Source organism: Hypanus sabinus, chromosome 1, assembly GCF_030144855.1.
Source record: "Hypanus sabinus isolate sHypSab1 chromosome 1, sHypSab1.hap1, whole genome shotgun sequence".
Taxonomy (NCBI): Eukaryota; Metazoa; Chordata; class Chondrichthyes; order Myliobatiformes; family Dasyatidae; genus Hypanus; species Hypanus sabinus.
The window spans coordinates 45381167-45404354 of record NC_082706.1 but is presented as its reverse complement, the minus strand read 5'-3'; the positions used below and the strand labels follow the sequence as shown (position 1 = coordinate 45404354).

General features: G+C 47.9%; 1 protein-coding gene across 3 annotated transcripts in view; it reads left to right on the top strand.

The window, feature by feature from the left end:
• LOC132393997 (sialic acid-binding Ig-like lectin 10) overlaps positions 1–18145 on the top strand; it is a 29486-nt gene extending 11341 nt beyond the window's left edge. Inside the window, exons 3-6 of one of the 3 annotated variants that reach the window (XM_059969784.1) lie at positions 11300–11593; positions 13978–14062; positions 16571–16652; positions 17410–18145. In XM_059969784.1, coding sequence (XP_059825767.1) covers positions 11300–11593; positions 13978–14062; positions 16571–16652; positions 17410–17598 — 650 coding nt within the window. In that variant the 3' untranslated portion in view covers positions 17599–18145. Of the gene's footprint in view, positions 1–11299; positions 11594–13977; positions 14075–16549; positions 16653–17409 lie in introns of all 3 variants that reach the window. The other 2 variants (XM_059969699.1, XM_059969624.1) reach the window with 2 other exon arrangements.
• The last annotated feature ends 5043 nt before the right edge of the window (positions 18146–23188 follow it).

Genomic DNA, 23188 nt, shown 5'->3' with positions numbered 1-23188 from the left:
ACTCCTCAGAGTTTGACATCTCATTTCTTTTCCTGCTTTTTCCACTCCATTTCTCTTTCCCACCAACCTCCATCTCTAATTCACTTCACGAATCATCAGGTCCCCCTGCCATCCTCCATCCATTCACAATCTAGTTGTTTAAACAACTGCCATCCTTTCTCCACTCCCAACCACCCGATTCGCCGAGTTGTCAGCAGTTCACCCTTCCAGATCAAACGACTGAGCTGTTGCATTACACCAGCCTGAGTAGAGGGGGCTGGATAATTGAATTGCGCCATTCTGCTACAGCCTGAGGGTTCTCTGGAGCTGCTTCATTTATGTTTCTCACCCCTGCTATTTACTATGGACTGGCCAGCATTGAACATAAACCCACAGTCAGGAGATGATGGCGTCACTTGGTCTGAGGAGTATTTATTATGTTGTAACCAAGTTCTGCTCTGTTTAGCTGATTCAAGCTTGGAGTCTAGAACAGTTCTGTTGAGTTTGTAAATATTTTGTGTAAATAAAACCCCTATTTTTTTCACCTTTACCTACTCTGCCAGTTTTATGCTTACCCTGGTCCTTCACAGACGTGGCAGCGGTGGGGTCAGCAGTAGCATGTGCAGGAAAGGTGTTTTGAATTTTTTTATCCAATCGAGCCAGTTGGGAGCAGCAGCTGGAGTTCAGGAGCAGTCTGAGGCTGAATCGGAGGTGGGACCTTCCAGGGTGTTCTGGGGCCTCAGAAATAGAGGAGCCCTGGGAGCCCACTATTATCGACCTGGCCAATATTCTTTGCACGTATATGGGGCAGCAGCAGGTACGAGAGGCCCAGTTGGTGACACCAAGAGCAGCGATTTAAAGCACTGCAGCCCCAGTTCAATCTGCTTCAGTCAGAGGTGCAGGCCCGCACCCCTCCAACATTTGATCAACCTTCTGGTAAGACAGATACTGTGGGGGCAGATGTTGTGGTTTCAGACACAGGCCCCCCCTCCTGCCCGGGTAAACTTTGGGGTCTCCCATCAGGATGGCTCTACAGCAATACACTTGAGATCTACTCAGGGGCCAAAGCTTCAGCAGCTGACTGATCCTGATGATATTGAACATTTTCTTGTCATTTTTGAGAGAATAGCAACAGCGTGCAGATGGCCAATTGGAGATTGGGCCTTTAGGCTCATTCCATTATTGACAGGCAAAGCTAGGAGTGCCTATGCTCATATTGACATTGATGATGCTGCAGACTATGAGGAAGTTAGAAGGGCTATTACAAAAAAAAGATATAGATCCAGAAACCTACAGACAGAGATATCGCAGCCTTGAGATTGAACCAGATGAAGGCCCAAACTAAGTATATGTCAGGTTAAAGAAGCTTTATGGGAAATGGGTTCACCTGAAGAGGAAGACGGTGAATGGAATTGGAGAATTTATTGTCCTGGAACAATATCTGAGAATGCTTTCCCCTGAGCTACAGGTCTGGATTAAGGAGCACAATCCTGCAATGGCCGTAGAAGCAGCTGGCCTAGCTGATGTGTTTGTTGCTGCCAGACAGAAGAAGCAGCCGTGGAGCTTCACTGCCTGGAAGTTAACTAAGGATTACAAAGTGCCAGGTGTCTCCCAGTCAATACGAACCTTAGATATGTAGGTTAGATATGTTAGATATATGTTAGATATGGCCCTTGTGGCTAAAGGGATCAGGGGGTATGGAGAGAAAGCAGATACAGGGTTCTGAGTTGGATGATCAGCCATGATCATACTGAATGGCAGTGCAGGCTCAAAGGGCCCAATGGCCTACCCCTGCACCTATTTTCTATGTTTCTATGTTTCTACGAAGGGTGGATTCAGCCGGGGGTAAGGCTCCTGTAAAGGAGAAATCTACAGAGGTTAACTCATTTTCTAGATCTTTCAAGAGACTTATTGGTTACAAGTGTGGTGAAGAGGGGCACACTAAATTTGTCTGCCCCAATAATTCTCTGAAACTAATCCAGATGTGCTATGTGCCCAGAGGTGATCTGGTCAAAGAGGGAGCCACGACAATCACAGAGTGAGATCATGGTGGAGGTGAATGGCTGCAAGTTAAAGGCACTTATTGACAGTGGCAGTGACCAGACCCTTGTTCATAGACAGTTCATTCCTCCTCATAGTGCATGTATGACTGAGACTGTGCCCATCTGTTGTGTACATGGAGATGACCAGCTTTATCCCACAGCAGATGTTCATATCAAAATGCAAGGCCAGAATTATCTCCTGAACGTAGGAGTTGCTGATCAACTCCCCTTTCCGGTGGTGCCAGGTCAGGATTTGCCTGTTCGTCTTGATCTTTTGCGTCCAAGTCAGGTCTGTAAAGCTGTACTTACCCGGGCAAAAGCCAAGAACATCAAACAATCTACCCAACCTCTCAGTGAACTTCGTTTTTATAATGTTGAAATTGAAACTTATCCTGGAAGGAATGGTAAAGCTCGTAGCCAGAAAAGACAGGAAAAGTTATAAAATACTGAAGTGAATTCATCCATTGAACCTCACCCACCCCAGCGTTTGGGGTTTCAAATACCAACTGACATCCAAGCAATGCAACAAAATGATGTTAGTCTAACTCTGTATTTCAAGCAGGTTAAACACTTTATGGAAGGGGAAAAAGTTGAGCTGGTGAATGGAAATGGATATTTTATAGAAAATGGGATACTGTACTGCCAGCAGGGGTCATCGATGCAGCTAATGGTGCCTATATCTGCCAGAGAAACTGTACTTGAATTGTGTCACTCTATTCTCTGGGCAGGCCACCTGGGGAAACACAAAAGTTTTGACTGTTTTACGAAGCATTTGCACTGGTCGGGTCTACGTGCTGCTGTGGCCCAGTATTGCAGAAGCTGTCCTCAATGTCATCAAACCTCAGCCAGATTTCCTTCTAAAGTTCCCCTTCAACAACATAATAAGCATTCCTCAAACCACGTGACACCACACAACTGAGTGTTTATATTCAATGCTGGCCAGTCCATAGTACATTGCAGATGAGAGAAGATATTCCTCTGCTTAAGAAGATGCGGCATAAATGAAGCAGATCCAGAGAACACCGCTCTGGCTGTCGCAGAATGGCCCATCCAGTTATCCAGCCCCATCTACTCAGGCTGGTGTAATGTAACAGTTCAGTCCTCTACCAGATCATCAGGAGGATGGGTGGCTACAGGACACTTAATATGCCCGGTTGAATGTGCGGCTGGTAATTGCCGCAGCCACACATTCCCCTCCTTCTAGTATCACGCCCTAAGAGTGGGAAGAAAAGTCTGCAGCGGTGTTATCTCACCCGAGAGTAGCTGAATGGTGAAACGATATGGCTGCATCGCCAAATACCAGCAGGTGACAGGGTTATTAGCATCCTTCACCCCTTCCATCCACCTCAGGGCTTTATGGTCAGTTTCCAGGATGAACTCTCTTCCCCAGATATAATACTTGAGGGAGTCCAAAGCCCATTTCAGTGCCAAGCATTCTTTCTCCACAGTGGAATAACGAGTCTCGCTCGGGAACAACTTCCTGCTGATGTAAGCCAGTGGGTGACGATCACTGGGCTGTCCCTGCAAAAGCACCGCTCCCAAACCTTACTCTGAGGCATCCGTCTGCAACACAAAACCCTTAATAAAGTCAGGACTGCACAATACAGGGTTCTCACTCAGCGCATCCTAACGTTCCGCCTCCTCACTCCACTGCAGCTGAGTAGGACTCATCCGCAGAGTCATATCTGTGAGAACAGCAGCACGAGAGGAACAGTCAGGCACAAATCTCCTGTACCATCCTGACATTCCAAGGAATGATTTCAGCTGGGTCTTTGTCCGTGGACACGGACAGGACTAAATGGCTTGATGTTTGTGTGCCTGTGGTTTGATAACCCCACTGCCAATAATGTAGCCAAAATATTCAATCTCAGTCTTGGCAAACTGACACTTTGAGGGGTTGGCAGTCAATCCGGCTTCCTGGAGACATCTGCTGACCGTCTTCAGGTGATCTTTACGCTCCTCCCAGGCAGCCCCGTGAACAACAATATCATCCAAGTAGGCTGCAGCGAAATCAGAAAGTCCAAACAACACCTGGTCCATTCATCGTTGGAACGTAGCTGGGGCACCGTGAAGTCCAAATGGCATTACGGTGAACTGACACAGACCCCATGGCGTACGGAAGGCTGTCAGCTCACGGGACTGTAGAGTCAATGGCACCTGCCAGTAACCCTCGCAGAGATCAATGGGGGTTAGAAATCTCAATTTGCCTAACCAGTCAATAAGTTCATCAATGCGAGGAAATGGATAGGAATTAAATTCAGAGATTGGATTCAGATAATGAAAATCTATACAGAATCTTATAGCGCCATCTTTCTTTGGAACCAAGGCAATGGGTTACACCACTCACTTCTTGATACCTCAGTGATGCCCAGGGACGGCATCAATTCTATCTCCTTTTTCAGGAGCACCAGGAGGCACTCCGGGATTCTGTAGCTCCTTCTTCTCACAGCGGCATTCTTTTTAAGCACAATGTTATGTTCAGTTACTTTTGTATGACCAGGAATTTCTTTAAAAAATATTTGGGACACTGAGGGCACTGACGTGGGTCTGGTGGTCAGCCGTGAGTTGGACGAGATTGGGCAAGGCAGAGGCAGGTACTGGAAGGTAATGCTCCTCATCATCGTCCTCTTCTTCCACACGTCTAATCAACAACTCCTCTTTTTGGTCAGACCTGGGAAACCATTCTTTTAGTAAGTTAATATGCAAAATTCTCTGTGGGCGTGCCTGGCCAGGAGCTGCTATCTCATATGTAGTTGGACCCACTTTCTGTGTTATGTCATAAGGCCCTTGCCACTTAGCTAAAGGCTTGCTGCCTTGTTTAGGGAGCATTACCAAAACTTTCTGTCCAGTGGAAAAACTCCGCTCCCAGGCAGTTTGGTCGTACCAGGTTTTTTGCTTCTGTTGGGCCTCCATCACATTCTGCTGAGCCAATGCAGCCATTTTCTCCAATTTCTCCCTCATGTGGGCAACATGGGCTCCAACACCCTGTGGCTCTGCTATTTTGTGACTCTTTTCCCAGTGGGTTTTAAGTAAAGTAAGTCGGCCTCTTACCTCGTCCATTCAATAATTCAAAAGGTGAAAAACCGGTTGGTGCCTGAGGTACTTCCCTGTAAGCAAAAAGCAAATAGGGTCACCATCGTTCCCAATCAGATCCTGTACCACTTATGAACTTTCTGACCAGCTGTTTAAGGGTTTGGTTGAACCTCTGTCAACCCATCAGTCTGGGGATGATATGGGGTAGTACAGATGCCTTTAATCCCCACTGGTTTGTACACATCCCTCAATAATCTGGACATGAAGTTTGTCCCCTGATCAGCAGGAATTTCCTTTGAAAACCTCACCCTTGCAAAGAATTGCATCAAACAAAAAGCAATTGACTTAGCCTTGACAGTTTTAAGTGGAAAAACTTCTCGATATCTGGTAGCACAGTCAGTAATTACTAACATAAAGAGATTTCCTGACTTGCTTCTTTCTACTGGGCCCACAACATCCATACCCAACCGTTCAACTGGAGTGGCAATGCTTGGCAAAGACCGAAGGGGAACTTGAGAAGGAAATCTGACTGAGGTTTGATGACATTGAGGACAGCTTCTGCAATACTGGGCCACAGCAGCACGTAGACCCGACCAGTGAAAATGTTTCTTAATACAGTCAAAACTTTTGTGTTTCCCCAGGTGGCCTGCCCAGGGAATAGTGACCCAACTCAAGTGCAGTTCCTCTAGCAGATATGGGCACCATTAGCTGCATCGCTGACCCCTGCTGGCGGTACAATATCCCATTTTCTCTAAAATATCCATTTCCCTTCATCAGTTCAATTGTTTCCCCTTCCATAATGTGTTTAACCTGCTTGAAATGCAGAGTTAGACTAACATCATTTTGTTGCATTGTCTGGATATCGGTATTTGAAACCCCAAAAGCTGGGGTGGGTGAGGTTCAATGGATGAATTCACTTCAGTATTTTAACTTTTCCTGTCTTTTCTGGCTACGAGCTTTACTGTCCCTTCCAGGCTGAGTTTCAATTTCAACATTATAAAAAGGAAGTTCACTGAGAGGTTGGGTAGAGAGGTTTGATGTCCTTGGCTTTTGCCCGGGTAAGTGCAACTTTACAGACCTAACTTGGACGCAAAAGATCAAGAGGATCAGGCAAATCCTGACCTGGCACCACCGGAAAGGGGAGATGATCAGCAACCCCTACGTTCAGGAGATAATTCTGGCCTTGCACTTTGATATGAACATCTGCTGTGGGATAAAGCTGGTCATCTCCATGTACACAACAGATGGGCACAGTCTCAGTCATACACACAGTATGAGGAGGAATGAACTGTCTATGAACAAGGGTCTGGTCACTGCCACTGTCAATAAGTGCCTTTAATTCACAGCCATTCACCTCCACCATGATCTCTCTCTGAGACTGTTGTGTGCTTTCTTTGACTTCAGGTCACATCTGGGCACATAGCACATCTGGATTAGTTTCAGAGAATTATTGGGACAGACAAATTTAGTGTGTCCCTCTTCACCACACATGTAATCAATAAGTCTCTTGAAAGATCTAGAAAATGAGTTAACCTCTGTAGATTTCTCCTTTACAGGAGACCTATCCCTGGCTGAATCCACCCTTTGTACTGACTGGGAGACACCTGGCACTTTGTGATCCTCAGTTAACTTCCAGGCAGTGAAGCTCCACGGCTGCTTCTTCCATCTGGCAGCAACAAACACATCAGCTAGGCCAGCTGCTTCTACGGCCGTTGCAGGGTTGTGCTCCTTAATCCAGACCTGTAGCTCAGGGGAAAGCATTCTCAGATATTGTTCCAGGACAATAAATTCTCCAATTCCATTCACCGTCTTCCTCTTCAGGTGAACCCATTTCCCATAAAGCTTCTTTAACCTGACATATACTTAGTTTGGGCCTTCATCTGGTTCAATCTCAAGGCTGCGATATCTCTGTCTGTAGGTTTCTGGATCTATATCATTTTTTTGTAATAGCCCTTCTAACTTCCTCATAGTCTGCAGCATCATCAATGTCAATATGAGCATAGGCATTCCTAGCTTTGCCTGTCAATAATGGAATGAGCCTAAAGGCCCAATCTCCAATTGGCCATCTGCACGCTGTTGCTATTCTCTCAAAAGTGACAAGAAAATGTTCAATATCATCAGGATCAGTCAGCTGCTGAAGCTTTGGCTCCTGAGTAGATCTCAAGTGTATTGCTGTAGAGCCATCCTGATGGGAGACCCCAAAGTTTACCTGGGCAGGAGGGGGGCCTGTGTCTGAACCCACAACATCTGCCCCCACAGTATCTGTCTTACCAGAAGGTTGATCAAATGTTGTAGGGGTGCGGGCCTGCACCTCTGACTGGAGCAGATTGAACTGGGGCTGCAGTATTTAAATCGCTGCTCTTGGCCTCACCAACTGGGCATCTCATACCTGCTGCTGCCCCATATACGTGCAAAGAATATTGGCCAGGTCGATAATAGTGGGCTCCCGGGGCTCCTCTATTTCTGAGGACCCGGCCCCACCTTCCACTTCAGCCTCAGACTGCTCCCCAACTCCAGCTGCTGCTCTCGATCGGCCGGTGTTTTCCCTCCTCCTATTGCTTTCTTCATGTTGGAAAAAAATTCAAAGCACCCTTCATGCACCTTCTACCGCTGACCCCACCGCTGCCACATCTGTGAAGGACCAGGGTAAGCATAAAACTGACAGAGTAGGTAAAGGTGAAAAAAATAGGGGTTTTATTTACCCAAAATATCTACAAACTCAACAGAAATGTCCCAGAGTCCAAACATGAATCAGCTGAACAGAACAGAACTTGGTTATAATATAATATATACTCCTCAAACCAAGTGACACCGTCATCTCCTGACTGTGGGTTTATGTTCAATGCGGGCCATTCCATAGTAAATAGCAGGGGTGAGAAAACACAAATGAAGCAGCTCCAGGAACCCTCAGGCTGTAGCAGAATGGCAGAATTCAATTATCCGGCCCCCTCTACTTCGGTTGGTGTAATGCAACAGCTCAGTCGTTTGATCTGGAAGGTTGAACTGCTGACACTTAATATGTTATACTTAACACTCGTCCCATCGACACTGCTACACAAATTCCATCATGGCTGATTTGTTATTCCCCTCAACCCCATTCTCTGGTCTTCTCCATAATATTTGACACCCTAAGCAAGAAGCTATGAAATATACTCAATGACACCCTCCACAACCGTCTGTGGTAATGAATTACACAGATTCACCACCCTCTGGCTAAAGAAATGCCTCCTCATCTTCATTCTATATGGACACCTGTCTGTTCAGAGGCTGTTCCCTCTGGCCCTCGACATACACACTATAGGAAACATTATCTCCACATCGTCCCAGTAAAGGCTTTCAATGTTCGATATGTTTCAATGAGATACCACCTCATGCTTGTAAATTCCAGTGAGTTGGCCCAGAGCATCAAACACTCCGCAAGGAACTGTCTCCAACTCACTCTGTGATCTCTTGCTCCGCAGACATGTCCCAACAGGCCCAGCTCACTTTCAAAACTGATTTATGATCTTCTGTTGCCTCAAAACTGTTCCACTGTTAACCATTGGTTTGTCCTCAGATGCCCCACAGAATTTCTCAGTCACTTCTACCAACAGGCTGAACAATTCCTGGGTGAACATGAAGGAAGGGATTCCTACATTGATCCTCTGCTGTGTCCAGAGTTTCCCAGCATCAAACCTGAGGTGGAGACATCTCGGGGTCACACTGAACACAACAGGTTCCAGCAACAAGCTGTGGCTGGTGTTTGGAGAGGGAAATAGCCCTCACTGTGGAATGTGAGTGTGTGGTCTTAGGCCAACAGTTCCCTCCAAATCTATTTATTTGTTTATTGAGATACAGTACTGAAAAGCCCCCTCCAGGCCTTTGAGCCACACTGCCCCACAGTTCCCCAGTTTAATCCTAGCCTAATCACAGGAAAATTTACAATAAGCATTAACCTACTGAGCGGGACGTCGCTGTAGCGGCATCAGCAACTGGTCCCGAGTGTGAATCCGGCCGGCTCCTTGCACGTTCAATCCGTCTGTGTTTGTTTGAGGAAACTTATGCTGCGGAAATGGAAAATTGAGCTGCCTGATGAGGCTCAAGGCAAGAACTGACCTTGATATCCCACAAACCCAACCTTCCTCACCCCACCTATATCTCCGGTACCCACATCGCCATGCTGAGTTTATGGTGAGTTGTTGTTCTGAAGCTTTCGACAGATTGGAGAAGTTGTGAGGATGGAGAAAGTTCCTTCTTCTTGCGGGCATCCTGGCTTGTGGGTCCGTTTAATTTACCATTTCCTAAACTGGTGTTGTTGTGGACAGTGAATAAGGTTGCCAAAAGATTAGGCAGGATAGAGATCAGTTGCAGGTCGGGGCAGAGAAGTGGCAGATGGAGATTAATTGAAGTAAGTGTGAGGTGTTGCAGTTTGGAAGATCAGGTGTAAAGTGACAGGAACAATCAATGGCAGAACCCTTAACAATGTTGCTGATCAGAGGAATGTGGGGATCTGAGTTCATAGCTCCCAACAGTTTGATAGGCTGGGAAAGAAGGTGTAAGGCATGTTTGCCTTTATAAGTTCTGGAGTTGAGAAGTTATGTTAAAGGTGAATAAAGTTTCGGTTAGACCCCATGTGAACTATTGCATTCAGTTCTGTTCACCACATTATCGGAAGGGTGGAGAGGCTTTGGAGAGGGTGAAGAAGAGGATGCTGTCCGGATGACAGCGCAGGTGTGATAAGGAAAGGTTGGACATACAAATTGTTTTCTCCAGACACTGAGAGAGATTTCAGAGCAAGTATAGACAGACCGTATCTTTTACCCGGGGTTGTGATGTTCAATATTGGAGGCCATGCATGAGGCGAGAAGGCGTACATGCAAAAAGGATTTGTGGGGCGAGTTTGCTTTTCATACAGCGAGCCGAGAGAGTCTGTAATGTTCTGTCAGGGTGGTGGTGAAGGTTGAGGTGTTTCAAAGGCACTAAGATGGGCATATGAATGTGCAGGGAATGGAGGGATAGGGACATGTTGTAGGCAAAATAGGTTAGCTTATTTAAGGATTTGGTTTCTAGAATAATTAGCTCACCATAGCATCATGAGCCACAGGGGATGTTCCTGAGCTGCACTTTTCCACATTCTGTGTACATTGGAACACATTGCAAAGGTGGAATGGAATTGACTGCAGAAATCATTCAGGTGATTGACACATGGAATCTTGTTCTACAACATGTGTTCTCATGCTTAACTCTTTATTTGTCTTTATTAGATGCCCCACAAAATCTCTCAATCACTTCTCCCAACAACGTGAACAATTTTTGGGTGAATATGAAGGATGCATTGCTACATCTCTAAGTACAAATGCAAAGTCAGTGGACTACTTATCCTTCGATACACAATACACACTCAGTGGCCACACTATTAAATACCTGTACACCTGCTCGTTTATGCAAATATTTAATCAACGAATCATGTGGCAGCAACTCAATGCATAAAAGCATGCAGACATGGTTAAGAGATTCTGTTGTTTGTCAGACCAAATATTGGAATGGGGAGGGAATATGATCTAAGTGACTTTAACCATGGAGTGATCATTGGTGCCAGACAGGGTGACTTGAGTACAAAGTTCAAAGTAAGATTTATTATCAGAGTACATACACGTCACCACATACAACCCTGAGATTCTTTCTCTGCAGGCAGACTTAGGAAATCTGTAGAACCGTAACTGTAAATTGTAAAGATCAGGAACTGTTAACTGTAAACAAACCGGGCAAATGCAGATATAAATCAATCTTCATAAATAACGAGCATGAAATAGCGATATACAGAGTACTTAAATGGGTATAACTATCCACTTCTGTTCAAGAGCCTGATGTTTGCAGAAACTGCTGATCGTGTGGAGTTTTCACACACAATAGTCTTTAGAGTTTACAGAGGATGGTGTGAAAAACAAACACAATAAAACCCAGTGAGTGGCAGTTATGTGGGCAAAAACACTTTGTTAATGGGAAAGGTCAGAGGAGAAAAGCCAGACTGGTTCAATGTGACAGGAAGGCGACAGTAACTCAAACAATCACACGTTACAGCAGTGATATGCAGAAGAGCATCTCTGAATGTGGAGGAGGGGGATCCAACGCATCAAAATGGAGACAGGCTCAGTTTACAGAGAATGGAAAGGGGGGTCTAACAGAGGACAGCTGATGCTGCAGAATAGCACTGGACCATTACAATATATCAGTGCTACCAACACCTCCTGCCTGTTTCTTCCCAGATAAGCCTGAGATTTCTCGGGACTCAGGATGCACTCGGACCCCCGATGTCATCACATGTGTGTGTGCGGCCAGATCAAACCCACCCGGAGAGCTCACCTGGCACTTCCCCCTCGCCAACCTCAGCGGGAACCAGACGCACGGTCGTTTCCAGACGTGGCAGGTGGCAGACGGGCAGCTGGTGACTAGCTCGCTGACGATGGGTGTGGGCGAGGGAGAGGAGGATGTGACCGCCTTCTGTACTGTCCGAAACCAACATGGAGAGGTCATGTTCGCAGTTTCCCAGTGGATGACAGGTGAGGTTGACAAATGACTAATGGTCATTGTTACGTTGCTAGTCATGGGATCTTGCTGTGTACAGACTGCTGCCCTGCTTCCCTTGGGACCAGATCACAAGCTGAGGAACACATTGAGATGGTGAAATGGGAATCACCCTCTCCACTCTCCTTTAAGACCCCACTACCTTTATCCAAGAATTTAGGTTTTTCTCTCAATGTGCAAAGGACAAAGCCCAAGTAAAAGTGAGAATAAACACATGGATCTCTCTCTCCCACAACGCGTTGGCAATGAAAAGCCGAATGTCCTGGTTATTACATTAGAATCAGAAGCAGAATCAGGTCCAATATCAGCGGCACATGATGTCTAATATGTTGTTCTGCAGCAAGACTACATGGCAATGTACAGTACAATATCTATAAATTACAAAGAGAACTAAATACAGCGCCTATAAAAAGTATTCTTCCCCACCCCCCCAAAAAAGTTTTTATGTTTTATTATTTTACAATATTGAATCACAGTGGAATTAATTTGGCTTTTTTGACACGAACCAACAGAAAAATACTTATGTGTCAAAGTGAAAATGGATCTCTGAAAAGTCATATATACTAGTTACAAATATAAAACACAAAATAACTGATTGCATAAGTATTCACCCCCTTTAACTCAGTATTTAATAGATGCACCTTTGGCAGCAATTACAGTCTTGAGTCTGTGTGTATCGGTCTCTTTCAGCTCTGCACATCTGAACACTGCAATTTCCCCCTGTTCTTCTTTACAAAACTGCTCTTGCTCTGTCAGACTTCATAGGGATCGCAATTGTACTGCCTTTTTCCAGTCCAGCCATAAATTCTCAATTAGATTGAGGTCCGTACTGTGATTTTGCCACAATAGGACATGAATCTTTGTCTTGCTGGAAAAGAAACTTTTTTTCCCATTCCCAGTTCTCTAGCAGACTGCATCAGGTTTTCCAACTGGATTCCCCTGTACTTTGCTGAATTCATTTTACCCTCTGCCTTCCAAGCCTACCAGGGCCTGCTGCAGTGAAGCATCCCCACAGCGTGATGCAGTCACTGTCACGTTTCATCGTGGGGATGGTGCGTACTCATGACGTGCAGTGTTTGGTTTACACCAAACATAGCGTTGACTCTGATGGCCAAAATGTTCAATTTTGGTTTCATCAGACGATAGAACCTTCTTCTACCTGACTTCAGAGTCTCCCACCTGCCTTTCAGCAAACTCTAGCTGTGATTTCATGTGGGTTTCTTTTCAACAGTGTCCTTTTGTTTGCCACTCTCCCATACGCTGAAACTGGTGAAGTACCCGGGCAACAGTTGTTGTATGCACAATCTCTCCTATCTCAGCCACTGAAGCTTGTAACTCCTCCAGAGTTGTCATCGGTATCTTGGTGGCCTCCCTCACTAGTCTTCTTCTTTCGTGGTTACTCACTTTTTGAAGACAGCCTGCTCCGGGCAGATGTACAGCTGTGCAATATTCTTTCCATTTCTCGGTGACTGATTTAACTCTTCTCCAAGGGATAGTCAGTGACTTGGAAATTTTATTGTATCCTACTCCTGACTTGTACTTTTCAATAACCCTATCAGGGAGTTGCTTGGAGCATTCTTTTGACTTCATGGTGTAGTTTTTGCCAGCACCCTGACTCACAAGCAGGTGGACATTCCTGGTTCAGGTGTATTTTTACCACAATGAATGAAAGCACCTTGACTGTACATAGGTCTCCAAAAACAGATCTCCATGTAACTAATTATGTGATTTCTAAAAGCAATTGGCTGCACCAGTGATGATTTGGTGTGCCATTGTTCTAGAGGGGTGAACAAATATGCAATCAAATATTTTGTTTTGAATTTGCAATTTCTTTATATCTCTTTGCAGAGATCCGTTTTCACTTTGACATGAAAGAGTCTTTTTCTATTGATTAGCGTCAAAAAAGCCAACTTAAATACACAGTGAATCAGCGTTGTAAAACAATAAAGGATGAATACTTTTTATAGGCATGATACATTTTTATAGAAAGTAAATTGAATTAAATAAGTTGTGCAAAGAGAGAGCAAAACAAAAAGTGAAAAGAATCATGAGGCAGTGCCAGTGAGGATAAAGCTTTCCTCACACATGAGTGTGTGTCTTCAGGATGTACTTCCTCCTTGATGGAAGCATTGAGAAAAAGTCATATCCTGAGTGGTGCAGGTCTATAACAACGTCTTTGTGAGGCTTCAACTTTTGAAGATGATTTCGGTACTGAAGAGGCTAGTGCCCATGATGCTGCTGAGTTTGGAATTTTCTGCAGCTTTTTTGAGATCCTGTGCAGTAGCCTGTCCATAAATGAGAAAGGGTTTGACTTGTACAGTGGACTATTCTGAAGCTGTCATGTTGCTTGATGTTACAGGTGGGGTCTCTGCTGTCTGGATCACTGTGTTACTCACGAGCAGTGTCATTCTCAGTATGCTACTGGCTGGGTTCTTCATCTCCAGGTACATCCCGAAGTAAGTCCAGATCAACATTCAAGTTCAGTTTTATTGTCGTTTCAATTGTATACATTTACACCATGAAATGAAACAACATTCCCTGGACCAGGGCATACAAAACAGTACATATAACACACACAGAATACATAAAACAACATTACCAAATAAATTAACAAATAATTAAATATATTTTGTAAGATTAACATTAATCATAAGGTGCATTAACAACACTTCATAAGTGATGAGACCTGGGTGTTGTCAGGGGGTCCAGTGGTGGGGAAGAATCTGTTTCCCATCCTCACAGTCCTTCTCATAATGCTACAGTTCCTCCTGTCTGATGGTGGGGTGCTGGAGGGGACAAAGATGGTCAAAGAGATTGTGAGACGGATAGGAAGGATCTTTGACAATCTCAAGGGTCCTGGTTAACATCTGGTTAACAGGAGAATTTTCCTGTATTTTACTGCATTTATTTTACCCTCTACCTTCACAAGCCTTGCAGGGCTTGCTGCAGTGAAGCATCCCCTCAGCATGTTGCAGCCACCACCATGCTTCATGGTAGGGATGGTGGTTTCTGATGCGTGGTTTTGGGGTTATGTCAAACATAGCGTTTAGTCTGATGGCCACCAAGCTCACTTTGGGTTCAATCTACCATGGAACCTTCCTCCAGCTGGCTTCAGAGACTCCCACGTGCCTTCTGGCCAATGCTAGCTGAGATTTCATGTGAGCGATTTTCAACGGTAACTTTCTCTTTGCCACTCTCCCATAAACCTGGGACTGGTGAAGCACCTGGACAACAGTTGTTGTTTGCACAGTCTCTCCCATCTCAGCCACTGAAGCTTGCAACTCCTCCTGAGTTGTCACAGGTCTCTTGGTGACCTTCCTCACTAGTCCCCTTCTTGCACAGTCACTCAGGTTTTTGAGGATGGTCTGCTGAGGCAGATTTACAGCTCTGCCATATCCTTTACATTTCTGGATGATTACCTTAACTGTTCTCCAAAGGATATTCAGTGACATGGAAATGTTCTTTTATCCATCTTCTTTTATCTTGTGCTTTTCAATAAGCTTGTCACAAAGTTGTCTGGAGTGCTCTTTTGTCTTCATGGAGTAGTTTTTGCCAGGATACTGACTCACCAGCAGTTGGACCTTCCAGATACAGGTGTATTTTTACTACAATCAATTGAAACACCCTGACAGCACACAGGTTTCCATTTAACTAATTATGTGACTGCTGAAACTAATTGGCTGCAGCAGTGATAATTTGGTGGTCATTATAAAGTGGGGGGGGGGGTGAATATTTATGCAATCAGTTATTTTGTGTTTTATATTTGTAATTTTGTAGAGATCTGTTTTCATCTTGACAATAAAAACAGTGTTGATCAGTGTCAATAAAAACAAATTAAATCCATGTGATTCAATGTTGGAAAACAATAAAACATGAAAACTTATGGGATGGGGGTGTGAATACATTTTAGAGACACAGTATACTACAATCAACTGAAATATCTTGACTGTACACAGGTCTCCAAAAACAGATCTCCACTTAACTAATTATGTGACTTCGAAAACCAATAAGCTGGACCAGTCATGATCTGGTGTATCACATTATACAGGGTCAATACTTATGCAATCAATTATTTTGTGTTTTATATTTGTAATTAATTTAGAACACTTTGTAGAGATCTGTTTTCAATCTTGACATGAAAGAGTCCTTTTCTGTTACTCAGTCAAAAAGGCAAATTGAATCCATTGTGATTCAATGTTGTAAAACAAGAAAACATGAAAACATCCAAGAGGGGGTGAATAATTTTTATAGGCACTGTATATGTTATGGCAATTAGCAGCAGCACTGTATACTACAGACATGACAAAATAATTTATTTAGAGACACAGCACGGAAGAGGCCCTTCAATCCCAAACCTGAGCCGATCACAGGACAATTTACAAAGACCAATTGAGCTACTAACTGGTACATCTTTAGAATGTAGGAGGAAACTAGAGCACCCGTAGGAATCCATGTGGTCACAGGGAGGACGTACACGGCATCTGTATGTTATACATAACTTACATCATAAAATAAACCAACGTAAACAAAGAGAGCTCCAGATCCAAAAGCACAATGAGGGAGACTGGGAATTCCCTGCCTTCCAGTCTGGTCCTTGTCATCCCGTGGTCACACAGCACTTGGGTGGTCACACCTTGATCAGTGGTCGGTTGTCAGCACCACAGGTGAGGCGTCCAAACGAAGAAGGAAACTATTAAACTTTCAGATATTTCTCTCTCTTTCTGAGTGGAGTAGAGTTAATTGAGGTGATGGGAAGGTGGAAGTGGGGAGGAGGAGGGTTGGGAGAAGGGAAGAGAGTGGGTGGGGAAAGAGGGGAGAAGGGAAGGAGGAGGTGGGACAGATTGGTGCTGAGGGTATCAAATGGTCTGGATGTCACAGTGAGGTGAGATTGGGGTGTCAATTTGGCTGACACTAATGTTCTGTAACTCTAGTCCAACCTTCTGCTGTTCCAGACGGGATGCACGGACCAAGGAGAAGGCCTTGGAGATCCTGGACACGACCGTCAGCTCCACTGCACACTTGACTGCACCTCAGGTACAAGTCAGAGCTCAGTCCAGTAAAGGGCAGGACACCGGGAGCACAGCGCTGCGGGAAGGACATTGAGGGGGGATTGCTCACAGATTACCATGGTCTGGGGTTTAGGAGCATGGATGAATGAATGAGAGGGAGGGAAGGAGCAAAAGTGAGGGAGTGTGAAAGAGAGATGGAGGGAGTGGAAAGGAGGGAGATAGGGAGGCAGAGGTGGAAAGAGAGTAAAAGGAGGAACAAGAGAGTAAATGAAGTAAATAGACAAAGTTGAGAGACTTGCAGGGAATTGGGAGGAGAGAGTAACTGAGAAGAAATGAGGGAGGGGAGGGGAAAGAACAAGAGGACTGTGCCCACAGCAGGGTTCCAACCTGTTATTCACTAGCCAGTGTTCATAGCATTTTAATATCTTTGTCCTCAGTGTTCAAAGTTTAAAGTAGATTTATTATCAAAGTGCATACATGTCACCACATTCTATCCTGAGAATTATTTTCTTACGGGCATTCATAATAAAAACTAAAAAACAAAACAGAAGCAATTAAATCTCCACACATCATTGATGCAAACAGATAATGAGCAAAAGATAACACTCTGCAAATACAAAATTAAAAGTAACAATACACAAATAAGTAATAAATATTGAGAGCCTGAGTTGTAGAGTCCTTGGAAGTAAATCCAGATGTTGTGGAATTAGTTTCGTGATGGGGAGTGAGCAGTTCAATGCTGTTTGATGAAGAATTGAGATTTGCTTTTATTTCTGCCCCAGGACACGGAGAGACAGAGGACGAGCCAGATCCCACTGGAAGTTTCACCAGGAACGTCCGTTGGAGAGGGGGAGGCGTGTAACCCAGTGTACGCCAACCTGCGGGACCTGCACGGTGGTGGGGGCCCTGCTCGCAGTGGGGAGACGGTCATATACTCAGAGCTGCACTTCCAATCAATCGGGCCAGCCTGAGGGGTCAGAGTGCTAGTGGGCAGGGGGTTCGGGGTGGGGGGTGTAGAGAGCCTACTGGTTCTTGGTAAGAAGGCCAATGATATAGGGAAATTTGCAACCAACGACAGAGCAGGATCCCACAAAGCACTGGGTCCCACAGACCCGGGATACCAACTACATTCTCATCATGTTCATTCATATTAGCAGAAACTAGAGACTCGTTAACTCAGACAAATAAAATCACATTGCTTCTATTCAGGGGTGGGAAGCACAGGGTGTGCAGTGAGAAGACAGAATCACTCACTGAATGCTGCATGTGATGGGGGAACTGTTGAGGGGGTAGTACAATGGGGGTTGTGGTGAAGAGGGTGCACCACGTTGAGGAAAGGGTGGGGAGGACGAAGCACAGTGTTGTGTGAGCGGACTGTAAGGTGAGTGGATCATGGTGTGAGAGGGACTGTGAGGAGGGAGCACCATGGTGTGTGAGGGGAGGTGAAGAGAGATCACAGCACGGTGTGAGGGTTGGTGTGGACTGAGTGTCAGACTGTGTGAGGGTTGGTGTGGAGTGAGTCCCACACTGTGTGAGGGGAGGTGTGGAGTGAGTGCCACACTGTCTGAGGGGTGGTGTGGAGTGAGTGTCACACTGTGTGAGGGGAGGTGTGGAGTGTCCCACACTGTGTGAGGGGGGGTATGGAGTGAGTGTCTCACTGTGTGAGGGGAGGTGTGGAGTGAGTGTCACACTGTGTGAGTGGAGGTGTGGAGTGAGTGCCACACTGTGTGAGAGGAGGTGTGGAGTGTCCCACACTGTGTGAGGGGGGGGGTATGGATTGAGTGTCTCACTGTGTGAGGGGAGGTGTGGAGTGTCCCACACTGTGTGAGGGGGGGTATGGAGTGAGTGTCTCACTGTGTGAGGGGAGGTATGGAGTGAGTGTCTCACTGTGTGAGGGGAGGTGTGGAGTGAGTGCCACACTGTGTGAGAGGAGGTGTGGGGTGAGTGCCACACTGTGTGAGCGGAGATGTGGAGTGAGTGCCACACTGTGTGAGGGGAGGTGTGGAGTGAGTGTCACATTGTGTGAGAGGAGGTGTGGAGTGAGTGTCACACTGTGTGAGAGGAGGTGTGGAGTGTCCCACACTGTGTGAGGGGGGGTATGGATTGAGTGTCTCACTGTGTGAGGGGAGGTGTGGAGTGAGTGCCACACTGTGTGAGGGGAGGTGTGGAGTGAGTCCCACACTGTGTGAGGGGAGGTGTGGAGTGAGTGCCACACTGTGTGAGGGGAGGTGTGGAGTGAGTGCCACACTGTGTGAGGGGAGGTGTGGAGTGAGTGTCACACTGTGTGAGGGGAGGTGTGGAGTGAGTGCCACACTGTGTGAGGGGAGGTGTGGAGTGAGTGTCACACTGTGTGAGAGGAGGTGTGGAGTGAGTGCCACACTGTGTGAGGGGAGGTGTGGAGTGAGTGCCACACTGTGTGAGGGGAGGTGTGGAGTGAGTGCCACACCGTGCGAGGGGAGGTGTGGAGTGAGTGTCACACTGTATGAGGGGAGGTGTGGAGTGAGTGTCACACTGTGTGAGGGGAGGTGTGGAGTGAGTGTCACACCGTGTGAGGGGAGGTGTGGAGTGTGTGCCACACCGTGTGAGGGGAGGTGTGGGGTGAGTGCCACACTGTGTGAGGGGAGGTGTGGAGTGAGTGTCACACTGTGTGAGTGGAGGTGTGGAGTGAGTGCCACTCTGTTTGAGGGGAGGTGTGGAGTGAGTGCCACACTGTGTGAGGGGAGGTCTGGAGTGAGTGCCACACTGTGTGAGGGGAGGTGTGGAGTGAGTGTCACACTGTCTGAGGGGAGGTGTGGAGTGAGTGTCACACTGTCTGAGGGGAGGTGTGGAGTGAGTGCCACACCGTGTGAGGGGGGGGTATGGATTGAGTGTCACACTGTGTGAGGGGAGGTGTGGAGTGTCCCACACTGTGTGAGGGGGGGTGTGGAGTGAGTGTCTCACTGTGTGAGGGGAGGTATGGAGTGAGTGTCTCACTGTGTGAGGGGAGGTGTGGAGTGAGTGCCACACTGTGTGAGGGGAGGTGTGGAGTGAGTGTCACACTGTCTGAGGGGTGGTGTGGAGTGAGTACCACACTGTGTGAGTGGAGGTGTGGAGTGAGTGCCACTCTGTTTGAGGGGAGGTGTGGAGTGAGTGCCACACTGTGTGAGGGGAGGTGTGGAGTGAGTACCTCACTGTGTGAGTGGAGGTGTGGAGTGAGTGCCACTCTGTTTGAGGGGAGGTGTGGAGTGAGTGCCACACCGTGTGAGGGGAGGTGTGGAGTGAGTGCCACTCTGTTTGAGGGGAGGTGTGGAGTGAGTGCCACACTGTGTGAGGGGAGGTGTGGAGTGAGTACCACACTGTGTGAGGGGAGGTGTGGAGTGAGTACCACACTGTGTGAGTGGAGGTGTGGAGTGAGTGTCACACTGTTTGAGGGGAGGTGTGGAGTGAGTGCCACACTGTGTGAGGGGAGGTGTGGAGTGAGTACCACACTGTGTGAGTGGAGGTGTGGAGTGAGTGCCACACTGTGTGAGTGGAGGTGTGGAGTGTGTGCCACACTGTGCGAGGGGAGGTTTGGAGTGAGTGCCACACTGTGTGAGGGGAGGTCTGGAGTGAGTGCCACACCGTGTGAGGGGAGGTGTGGAGTGAGTGCAACACTGTGTGAGGGGAGGTGTGGAGTGTGTGCCACACTGTGTGAGGGGAGGTGTGGGGTGAGTGCCACACTGTGTGAGAGGTAGGTGTGGAGTGAGTGTCGCACTGTGTGAGGGGAGATGTGGAGTGAACGCCACACTGTGTGAGGGGAGATGTGGAGTGAACGCCACACTGTGTGAGGGGAGGTGTAGAGTGAGTGTCACACTGTGTGAGGGGAAGTGTGGAGTGAGTCCCACACTGTGTGAGGGGAGGTGAGGAGTGAGTCCCACACTGTGTGAGGAGAGGTGTGGAGTGAGTGCCACACTGAGTGAGGGGTGATGTGGAGTGAGTGTCACACTGTGTGAGAGGAGGTGTGGAGTGAGTGTCACATTGTGTGATAGGAGGTGTGGAGTGAGTGTCACACTTTGTAAGGGGAGGTGTGGAGTGAGTGCCACACTGTGTGAGGGGAGGTGTGGAGTGAACGCCACACTGTGTGAGGGGAGGTGTGGAGTGAGTGTCACATTGTGTGAGAGGAGGTGTGGAGTGAGTGTCACACTTTGTAAGGGGAGGTGTGGAGTGAGTGCCACACTGTGTGAGGGGAGGTGTGGAGTGAACGCCACACTGTGTGAGAGGAGGTGTGGAGTGAGTGTCACACTGTGTGAGGGGAGTTGTGGAGTGAGTGCCACACTGTGCGAGGGGAGGTGTGGAGTGAGTCCCACACTGTGTGAGGGGTGGTGTGGAGTGAGTGTCATACTGGGGGAGGTGTGGAGTGAGTGTCACACTGTGTGAGGGGAGGTGTGGAGTGAGTCCCACACTGTGTGAGGGGAGGTGTGGAGTGAGTGCCACACTGTGTGAGGGGAAGTGTGGAGTGAGTCCCACACTGTGTGAGGGGAGGTGTGGAGTGAGTGCCACACTGTGTGAGGGGAGGTGTGGAGTGAGTGTCACACTGTGTGAGAGGAGGTTTGGAGTGAGTGTCACACTGTGTGAGGGGAGGTGTGGAGTGAGTGCCACACTGTGTGAGGGGAGGTGTGGAGTGAGTGCCACACTGTGTGAGAGGAGGTTTGGAGTGAGTGCCACACTGTGTGAGGGGAGGTGTGGGGTGAGTGTCACACTGTGTGAGGGGAGGTGTGGAGTGATTGCCACACTGTGTGAGGGGAGGTGTGGAGTGAGTGCCACACTGTGTGAGAGGAGGTTTGGAGTGAGTGCCACACTGTGTGAGGGGAGGTGTGGGGTGAGTGTCACACTGTGTGAGGGGTGATGTGGAGTGAGTGCCACACTGTGTGAGGGGAGGTGTGGAGTGAGTGTCACATTGTGTGAGAGGAGGTGTGGAGTGAGTGTCACACTTTGTAAGGGGAGGTGTGGAGTGAGTGCCACACTGTGTGAGGGGAGGTGTGGAGTGAGTGTCACATTGTGTGAGAGGAGGTGTGGAGTGAATGTCACACTTTGTAAGGGGAGGTGTGGAGTGAGTGCCACACTGTGTGAGGGGAGGTGTGGACTGAACGCCACACTGTGTGAGAGGAGGTGTGGAGTGAGTGTCACACTGTGTGAGGGCTGGTGTGGAGTGAGTGTCACACTGTGTGAGGGGAAGTGTGGAGTGAGTCCCACACTGTGCGAGGGGAGGTGTGGAGTGAGTCCCACACTGTGTGAGGGGTGGTGTGGAGTGAGTGTCACACTGGGGGAGGTGTGCAGTGTGTGTCACACTGTGTGAGGGGAGGTGTGGAGTGAGTGTCACACTGTGTGAGGGGAGGTGTGGGGTGAGTGTCACACTGTGCGAGGGGAGGTGTGGAGTGAGTCCCACACTGTGTGAGGGGTGGTGTGGAGTGAGTGTCACACTGGGGGAGGTGTGGAGTGAGTGTCACACTGTGTGAGGGGAGTTGTGGAGTGAGTGCCACACTGTGTGAGGGGAGTTGTGGAGTGAGTGCCACACTGAGTGAGGGGTGATGTGGAGTGAGTCCCACACTGTGTGAGGGGAGGTGTGGGGTGAGTGTCACACTGTGTGAGGGGAGTTGTGGAGTGAGTGCCACACTGTGCGAGGGGAGGTGTGGAGTGAGTCCCACACTGTGTGAGGGGTGGTGTGGAGTGAGTGTCATACTGGGGGAGGTGTGGAGTGAGTGTCACACTGTGTGAGGGGAGGTGTGGAGTGAGTCCCACACTGTGTGAGGGGAGGTGTGGAGTGAGTGCCACACTGTGTGAGGGGAAGTGTGGAGTGAGTCCCACACTGTGTGAGGGGAGGTGTGGAGTGAGTGCCACACTGTGTGAGGGGAGGTGTGGAGTGAGTGTCACACTGTGTGAGAGGAGGTTTGGAGTGAGTGTCACACTGTGTGAGCGGAGGTGTGGAGTGAGTGCCACACTGTGTGAGGGGAGGTGTGGAGTGAGTGCCACACTGTGTGAGAGGAGGTTTGGAGTGAGTGCCACACTGTGTGAGGGGAGGTGAGGGGTGAGTGTCACACTGTGTGAGGGGAGGTGTGGAGTGAGTGCCACACTGTGTGAGGGGAGGTGTGGAGTGAGTGCCACACTGTGTGAGGGGAGGTGTGGGGTGAGTGTCACACTGTGTGAGGGGTGATGTGGAGTGAGTGCCACACTGTGTGAGGGGAGGTGTGGAGTGAGTCCCACACTGTGTGAGGGGAGGTTTGGAGTGAGTGCCACACTGTGTGAGGGGAGGTGTGGGGTGAGTGTCACACTGTGTGAGGGGTGATGTGGAGTGAGTGCCACACTGTGTGAGGGGAGGTGTGGGGTGAGTGTCACACTGTGTGAGGGGAGGTGTGGGGTGAGTGTCACACTGTGTGAGGGGAGGTGTGGAGTGAGTGTCTCACTGTGTGAGGGGAGGTGTGGGGTGAGTGTCACACTGTGTGAGGGGAGGTGTGGAGTGAGTCCCACACTGTGTGAGGGGAGGTTTGGAGTGAGTGCCACACTGTGTGAGGGGAGGTGTGGGGTGAGTGTCACACTGTGTGAGGG